General features: G+C 47.3%; 4 protein-coding genes across 4 annotated transcripts; 2 read left to right on the top strand and 2 right to left on the bottom strand.

The window, feature by feature from the left end:
* Positions 1 to 64: 64 nt before the first annotated feature.
* Positions 65 to 1,303, top strand: EDB93DRAFT_1255618 (uncharacterized protein; the record flags this gene model as incomplete). The annotated part of the gene is made up of 7 exons (XM_041453809.1): positions 65 to 165; positions 262 to 443; positions 511 to 577; positions 630 to 939; positions 1,017 to 1,088; positions 1,162 to 1,188; positions 1,241 to 1,303. 7 exons carry the CDS (start codon positions 65 to 67, stop codon positions 1,301 to 1,303), a joined length of 822 nt encoding a protein of 273 aa, XP_041302421.1.
* A 590-nt stretch (positions 1,304 to 1,893) lies between these two features.
* On the bottom strand, positions 1,894 to 3,915 carry EDB93DRAFT_1331927 (uncharacterized protein; the record flags this gene model as incomplete). The annotated part of the gene is made up of 6 exons (XM_041455229.1): positions 1,894 to 1,910; positions 1,979 to 2,306; positions 2,351 to 2,665; positions 2,718 to 3,086; positions 3,132 to 3,476; positions 3,535 to 3,915. 6 exons carry the CDS (start codon positions 3,913 to 3,915, stop codon positions 1,894 to 1,896), a joined length of 1,755 nt encoding a protein of 584 aa, XP_041302420.1.
* A 22-nt stretch (positions 3,916 to 3,937) lies between these two features.
* On the bottom strand, positions 3,938 to 4,489 carry EDB93DRAFT_1255616 (uncharacterized protein; the record flags this gene model as incomplete). Its single annotated transcript, XM_041453808.1, has 1 exon — positions 3,938 to 4,489. One exon carries the CDS (start codon positions 4,487 to 4,489, stop codon positions 3,938 to 3,940), a length of 552 nt encoding a protein of 183 aa, XP_041302419.1.
* A 217-nt stretch (positions 4,490 to 4,706) lies between these two features.
* On the top strand, positions 4,707 to 8,194 carry EDB93DRAFT_1255615 (uncharacterized protein; the record flags this gene model as incomplete). Its single annotated transcript, XM_041453807.1, has 10 exons — positions 4,707 to 5,094; positions 5,151 to 5,665; positions 5,719 to 5,920; positions 5,970 to 6,198; positions 6,268 to 6,376; positions 6,427 to 6,602; positions 6,653 to 6,749; positions 6,805 to 7,261; positions 7,313 to 7,483; positions 7,533 to 8,194. 10 exons carry the CDS (start codon positions 4,707 to 4,709, stop codon positions 8,192 to 8,194), a joined length of 3,006 nt encoding a protein of 1,001 aa, XP_041302418.1.
* Positions 8,195 to 8,408: the final 214 nt, after the last annotated feature.

Genomic DNA, 8,408 nt, shown 5'->3' with positions numbered 1-8,408 from the left:
TTTCTTAGAAGATGAAGATGGAAATCCTCTTGCATCAACAGCTGTTGATTCTATCTGTCGCACAATGTGTCGACTCTTTGAGATGTTGGCATCCAAGAATATTGCACCACCATCCTGGGGACGCTTATCTGAACAAGCTTACCTTCTTTTTCATATTGCTATCAGGTACAGCACATCCAGAACTCAGATTCTGCTCGAACGACTGGAAAGCAAACGAAACTAGGCAAAGAATGTGTATTCAGCTTAGCGAACGGCACGCAGGCGAGCAAAAGCGAGGGCTAAGGGCGTCAAACCTGAGGAACTCGATCAAGATGATCTAGGCTCTTATTCTGGCGATGACGAAGATGGAGACGATCTCGAGAACTGGAAGCGGAGCGCTGTGCCAGAAGATCTCACACATACCACGAAGAGACGCAAGACATACGAGTCTCCGCTCTTGTCCAGTAGCGCTACTACCCCTTCGTCAGAACCTGAAGAACTTACCTTGACCTGATCTCACACCATCAGCAGTGCAATGTGATAAACCCACTGCCATCGAGACTTGGACAGTACCTCAAATCAAACTGAAAAATCCACTGTACGTCAATTTTTAAAATTCTTCACAATGCTAATTCTGAATTTATTGGCAGTGATGGTCTTACCCTTCCCCAGAAGTCTCCACTGGTGCTGCCATCATCATTCGAGTCTACAACTCCAGTTCTCACATCTGCTGTTGCCATCTCCCAACCCAATGCCCTCGTCGATGAATTTTCTGGCAAGTCTCCTGAGGCTCTGGTCAAGACTGTCATGGTCATACACCCCCTTGTTGATACACCCATACCAAATGGCCAGCCCACCACTTCAGTCTCCAGCGTTCCCATTCACAGTGTCACCGAGCCCACCAAAGTGCCAAAGAAAGCCAGCAAGGCGCGTCCCAGCAGTAAGAAGAATGGGAGGCAAGTATTTCTTTCCTGCTTACATGCTATCATTAGTACTGACATTGATACAGGGACCTTTGCATCCTTCGTTGGCTCAAGCAAGTCAAGAAAGACAGGACTACAGCAGAGTTTCGTATCTACTGGGACGCACTTGATACCCAACAGCGCAATGTATGTTATCATTTTTTCTCACTGCTACTACTAGTACTAGTACCATCATGCTGAACTCATCCGATTCTGTTAGTCTTACGAGTCTGAAGCAGTTCAATTGGTGAGTGTTACTTCAGGTTGTATTTTCAGTATTGATCCGAATCTTTACTCAGGTTTCCTCAAATGTCTGGGTCAAGAATACAGTCGGTGCAGTCATCGATGGTACTTTGCATTGAGTGCGCACATTGCGTGCCTGGGCTGTTCAGACTACCTTCATTCCATTGTTTTCATGCTCTGTTTCAACTGCATATCATTCCATGGATTGTATACGTATTTTGTACTACTAGTAGCTATGGCTTGAAGCAATATGATATGAACTATTCTCGCATGATATCAAACCGCTCGCAAGGAATGCAAGGGAGTGCCACATCGTGTAGAAACAACTTGAATGACTCTCGCACATCAGGAAAACTACCAGTTGCTTTTTTTACTTTATTTGTCACTTAATTACACGAAAAGGGACGCATAAGTCGATGGAGTGAAAAAGCGCGAGCCACTTAATTAAGCCCACTCGTCCTCTGGATTTTTACTTAATTCACTTAAATAAGCAGAAAAAGCGGTTTAAGCATTTGATAGCAGGATAACGAGGATACATAGAAAGCGTGATAAGCATGAAATTAAGGAGACTCTCAGTAACATAAGGAACTGGGGGAATGGGGGAAAAGGTGGGCATGCAGGCAAAAAAGCAGTCAGCGGCAGAAAATATGATAGCAGAGCTGGCGGAAAACATGATATACGGCAGAAAACAACCACAGGACAGCGAAATTCATGCACTGGCAGGTGCTGCAACAAAAACAAAATCCTGCAACAATGGATGTCAGTGAGAGGGCGCCTGAATGATAAATACTTACAAATCATAGCACGCTTGTCATCCTCCGACTCGTCATCGTCGATCAGCGAGCCCAACGGTGTTTCAGTGACATCATTCAAGGTGGTACGCGCCATCTGTACTGTAGTTTCGAGGTACCCAGCAGGCTTGCCTAACAGAGATTTGATGTACGAATTAGTTGGTTTAAGCCAGAGAGCTGCCGAAAATAAAAACGGAATGTTGGTCTTTTTCCCAGTAACTTTGTTGAGGACCTTCGGTAGCCTGATGCTAACCCGACCTCTTGATGCGGATGACAGAACATTTTGAACTTCGAGTACTTCATTTGCGATCATGGAGACAGCGTGCTCAATCTGAAAAAAATGAGCATGATTAAGCCATTATAGGTTGAGCTCACCGCTGCAGCAGAAAGAGCAAGAGGCCGTAACATCCCACTTGTTGCAAGTGCGCACATGTCGAATGAGGGAACCTGCACATAACCAGTGATGGCGTTGAGGTGTGCTGTGCCAAATAACTGCAGTACAAAGGGTGAGTGGTATGCAGTAAGTGGAGATGGATTGTCCGGGTCCTCGAACAAGAATGCCCATTCAACATTAAGAGATTTGGCCAGTTTGACAGGATTCACGTCGGAATTTCGTGATAAAAAGTCCATGATGATGACTAGCCCTGTGGAGCCAAAATTGCTGCGCCACTCTGAAATGCGCTGTGCAGTCTGTATAGATTTAGCTCAGGTCGCTAAACCTAGAATTAAACAGCTGACTTACGAGTGAATGTATAACTCCACCGTGAACAACCACTATGTCGAGATCGTTGTACACTGCGTTAAGAACAAGCTGCGCATGATGGAGAAGGACCTCGTCAGGAATACTCCAGATATCTTCATAGCTTCCGGCCCACAGCATTATGGTAGGGATAAAATTCTTCGCCCAGCGCTGATCCATTTGCATCGCTGGAGGTAGGTCAACTGTGCGATAGGCACTGCGTGCTTTGATGTTGTCTGGTGCAGTATCTGCATTCTGCTGGCGTGTGGTAGCAGGAGCACCACGGGCATGTAGTGCGGAAGATTTGACCTTAGCCTTTTTATGAGCTGGCGGCTTGCTGTCGACTATAGCCTGAGATGCAGTAACGGATGTCTGTACATTGTCAGAAATGAGTGCGATTAGGGCCAGAATCCTTACTGAATATGTTGTGCGCAGAATTTTCTCCTTTGCTGCGTTAGTTTTGACAGGGAGCGGTGCCTCCGAATCAGAACTCATGATTGCGTCTTCTACCAGTTCCGCATTGCCATCAATCTCCATGGACCAGGACACCAAAGACTCCTCATCGTCTATGGTGCTAGCTTTCCGCTTCAAGAACATATGATTGTCTTCCTGTGTGAATGGCGCCTTAGGCTCCTGTGAGTACTGCTCCTCCGGTAATACTTGTGTCGACAGAGCCATAAGCTCATCATCCGAGTCGTCTGATGCCTCTGGTGGAGCCTCAGGCTCATCGACATCATAGTCCTCTTCGTATAGCGTGACAACCTGTGAAAGAAGGAATTAGTGGATTCGGATGCTGGCAATGAATCACTGCCAATAGTACCTTAGATTTCCCCTTGTTTTTCTTGCTCCCCAAGAGAGCATCCTCACGCTCCAACGAATCATCGATATCATCTGCAAACGCGCCAGTAAGAGTATCGTCTGCGACACCATCCGGAATTTGAGGCAAAGCTGCAGGAATCTTAGTCGGAAGCTCAGCGGTTGAAGTCGGTGCGGAGGAAGCATTGCCCTCTGAGAAAATTGATGACGGAGGTGCTCGAGTTGAAGTGCTATCAATGGATGGACATGACAGCGGCTCTGGATTTCCAGGTTTGACCCCTGAGATCCAGTTGGTCACTCGGCCACCTAATGCAAGTTTTGTGGATGTGTTGATACTGGAAGTAAGGTTTAGAAAAAAGAGTGTCGATTCAGTGAGGAGCAACATGGTAATGTGAGAGATAAAAGCCTTATGGTGATTTCCCATCAGCACGTGCATCATCACCTTCCACTTTTGACTCGGATGATTCAGTGAGCTTCTTTTGCATGTTACTGATGGCATCCCTTATCAACGTCTTTTCGACTTTCTTCGTCACCATCTTTTTCCCCCTTCCTGCAGCTTTATTTTCCACATCCCTGGCAATGTCAGTCTCTGACACTAGGTCCTCCAACATACCACTATCAGCAGGACTGTCACCACCACCGGTGTCTCCTACCACAGACTTTTTCTGAGTCACTTTTGGCTTTATCGCCTTGGCCCTAGGCTTGGGCCGAACGGGAGTCGCCTTTTTCATGATCAATTCCTTCTGGGCTTTCTCCATCTCAGCCTGCAGAGCAGCAATACGCTCAACCCCATTTTGGTGCGCTGCTTCCTTTGCTTCTCTCGCTTCTTTGATGACAAGGTCATCTGCAGCCTTTTGAGCCGGGGATCGCCTCTTGATCTTCGTGTCGAGCAACACCTTAGCAGGTCGGGCAGTTGCAGTCGATGGGCGGGTGCGCCGGGGAGCGTCTGTCATGGACATGACTGTGCAGATGGGGGAGACGGTGAGGGATAAGACTTTGCGGAAGAGGAAAAGAAAAGTAGGGTTTCAAGTTGAGAAAAAAAGTCGTAAGTCCCACCCCCAACAGCTGCCGACTGTGGTAATCGGGGTGTCACCTTTTGTTTAATAGTATCAAACTAGTACTAGTATGTGTGTTCGGCACTTCAAGTTCTCTGCCTTACTTTATTTTACAGTCAAGATGCCCATCGCTCGCAGGGACCATAGTTCTCTCCAGTTTCCCTGCGGTTACTTACACTGCGCACGTCATTTCAAGTCTCAGGGAGGGCGCAAAAAACACTGGAACACCTCACACTCAATATTCGGACCAGCTCCTGCTACCACCAGCGTCTCACACACTGCTACCACCAGCGTCTCACACACCACTACAGTTGAAGAGCAGCCTGAAGTACTGGATGGCCACTTCTCAGCAGGTCATGATAACATCTCTGCAGGCGGTGACAATTTTCCTGCGGGTACATCTGACCCAAGTCAGGCACTTAATGAGCCTGACATTCCAGATAATTTGAACGCAGAATTTTTTGGGCCGGGTGATAGATTATACCGCAACTATCACCCAAAACTAAATGGTATGTTTCACAAAGTCCTTCCAGCTAGTTACAACTAACACGTATATCAATATAAGCTCGTCCTTGCGACGTGACAGGACGATTCCTTGCAGATGGAGCGCCCCCGACACCACCTCCAATCAAGTCACCTGATGACTGGGCTCCATATCGAAATCGTGTCGAGTTCGAGACTGCAGAATTTCTGTACACGCGCAACCAAATGTCTGCCGGAGACATCAATATCTTATTGGATCTTTGGGCTGCAACCCTCCTCAAATACAACGACAAACCTCCGTTTGCGGACCACCGTGATTTGTATAAAACTATTGACGCTACGCCAGTGGGTGATGTCAAATGGCAATCCCTCAAGGTCCAGTACACTGGGGAGAAGCCCGAAACCAATGTACTACCCTGGATGGACCAATCTCACGATGTCTGGTACCGAGACCCCCATGAGGTTATTCAGAACATGTTGGGGAATCCGGACTACGCTACAGAGATGGATTATCGGCCCTACCGTGAGTATTTGACTGATGGCGATGAACGCCAATGGCAGGACTTCATGTCTGGTGACTGGGCATGGAACCAAGCGGTACGTTGTCTTTCATTGTTTTCTGTCGCTACACATGCTGAAAATTTCAGTAGGAAACTATTTCTGAAGATCCGGATACACTCGGCTCAACGTTTGTGCCGGTTATACTCGGAAGCGACAAGACAACAGTCTCAGTGGCGACTGGTGCCAACGATTACTATCCCTTGTATGTATCAATCGGGAACGTTCGTAATAATGTCCGACGTGCACATCGTGATGCCGTTGCCATTATTGGCTTCCTCGCTATGCCAAAAAGTATGTTTCACACTACTACTATTGTTCTGCGCTAATCACAGTCAAGCAGCTACAGAGGAGCACGCAAAAGACTCAAAATTTCGGAAATTCCGTCGGCAACTGTTTCATTCATCTGTCGCCAAGATTCTCGAGAACTTAAGGCCTGGTATGACCACACCAGAGGTTGTACGCTTCGGTGACGGCCACTATCGGCGTGTAATTTATGGCCTTGGACCATACATTGCAGATTACGAGGAGCAGGTTCTACTAGCGTGCATAGTGCGCAATTGGTGTCTGAGGTATGTTCCTAAATTATCTCCAACATCCCTCTACCTTAATGCTACTAGGTGTATGTCACATCCTGACAGTTTAGACACGAAGTCACTGTGTCGTCGACGTGACCATACAGAAGCGTTAGTTGAAGAGGCAACCTATGGTGCTTTGTGGATGGAGTATGGGATTGTTGGTGACCTTGTTGTAAGTCTCGCGCATCTTTTCTATCGGAGTTGAGACTCAATCCTTTCTAGCCGTTCACAAACGATTTTCCACGCGGCGATATTCACGAACTTATCGCGCCGGATATCCTGCATCAACTGATTAAGGGAACCTTCAAGGATCACCTAGTCAAGTGGGTTGGACAGTATCTGCAACATGTCCATGGTACGAAAGAAGCGGAGAGAATTCAAGCTGATATAGATCGAAGGTGCGTCACTTTGTCTCGAGTTGATGATTCGAAAGCTCACATCATCAAAGAATTGCTGCAGTTGCTTCATTTGCAGGTCTCCGACGATTTCCAGAAGGTCGGGGATTCAAACAATGGACGGGCGATGATTCAAAAGCCCTCATGAAGGTTAGTTCACTATCACATTAACTAGGATATTGCAACTCGGCTAACAATAATTCAGGTCTATTTACCTGCCATCGAAGGTCACGTCCCAACAGATGTGGTGCGCACGTTTCGCGCATTTCTCGAATTTTGCTATCTCGTATGGCGCAACATCATTACAGAATCTACTTTAGGTCAAATTCAGGAGGCTCTTGACCGATTCCATCATTACAGGGAGATATTTGAATCTACGGGTGTTGTCTTCACGTTCTCTCTCCCTCGGCAACACTCTTGTTCCCACTATGTCCTCCTTATCCAACTTTTTGGTGCGCCCAATGGCCTTTGCTCCTCGATCACCGAGACGAAACACATCAAAGCTGTCAAGGAGCCATGGAGGCGCTCGAGTCGCTACAAAGCCCTTGGTCAGATGCTGGTGACAAACCAGCGCCTCGATAAGCTCGCAGCAGCACGCATTGATTTCAAGAACTGCGGAATGTTAAACGGCACCTGTCTGTCTGCCACACTCAAGGCATTAAGTAAGTTTTATAACAAGTTACATCTTTATTGTTGGCTTAAATTTACACTAGAGCGTTTGCGCTTAAATAAGATGCCTGATGCCAGCCAACCCAACGAGAATAGCGCCACGGTGCCAGTACTCTTCGACGCTGATGTTACTATACAGGGTGATAACGAAGAGGGCGAAATTGACAATGGCCCAACACTGGTGCAGGCCCATGTCCAGTTGGCAAAGACCCCTCGTAAGCTATCTCATATTTTACAGTGAACACTCTTCTAATAGAATCGCAGAACGCAAACGCGCACACACTATACCCGAGCTATCCACGGAACTCTCTATCCCCAATCTCTACAATGTCCTCCGCCGCTTCCTATTCGAACAAGTGTACCCAGACGACCAGCACCCTCCCTCTGAAATCCCGCTTTCGAGATGTCCTCGATTTGATGGGAACATCCAAGTCTTTAATTCTGCATCTTCGACATTCTATGCGCCCAGCGACCGCAGTGGAATTGGCGGTATGCGCCGTGAGCATATTCGTGCCTGTCCTATTTGGAGAAACGAGGCGCCCCGGTATGACTGTGTGTTTGTTAACACAGATGCAAGTGTTGAAGGGATGGTGGGCATGGATATAGCGCGCGTAATGTGTTTTTTTTCTTTCACATTCAATGCAGTTTCGTATCCATGTGCCGTTGTGCGCTGGTTTGACAAAGCCAGCGACGGACCCGACCAGGACACTGGGATGTGGATTGTGACACCTTCGTTTGATACTGACCATTCTTTTTCTGTTGGAATCATCCATATTGATTCTATTTACCGTGCCGCACACCTCATTCCAGTCTATGGAGCACAGATCATTTCACGCGACATCAAGCACCATGACTCATATGATGCTTTTCGAGCATTCTATCTGAACAAGTTCGCAGACCATCATGCTTTTGAGGTCGCATCCTAGGTGTTTTGGTCTTCTCGCTCTTGTAAGTTCATTCTGTCCGCTACTCGCATATGTGGTCTAATTACTGCGTCATCAAGTTTGCAGAGGCTAAGCCATGGCGCGTCAGACAGGCTATCATAGAATATATCCCCCTTCTCAACTCTACTTCGACAACGACATGAAAACACGCGTCTCGTCACTCTTGTGCCGCCCCCTCCGAGTCAATATGACCACG

This window comes from Suillus bovinus, assembly GCF_016758785.1.
Source record: "Suillus bovinus strain UH-Sbo-P2 chromosome Unknown EDB93scaffold_97, whole genome shotgun sequence".
Taxonomy (NCBI): Eukaryota; Fungi; Basidiomycota; class Agaricomycetes; order Boletales; family Suillaceae; genus Suillus; species Suillus bovinus.
This window is presented reverse-complemented; position numbering and strand designations above follow the sequence as displayed.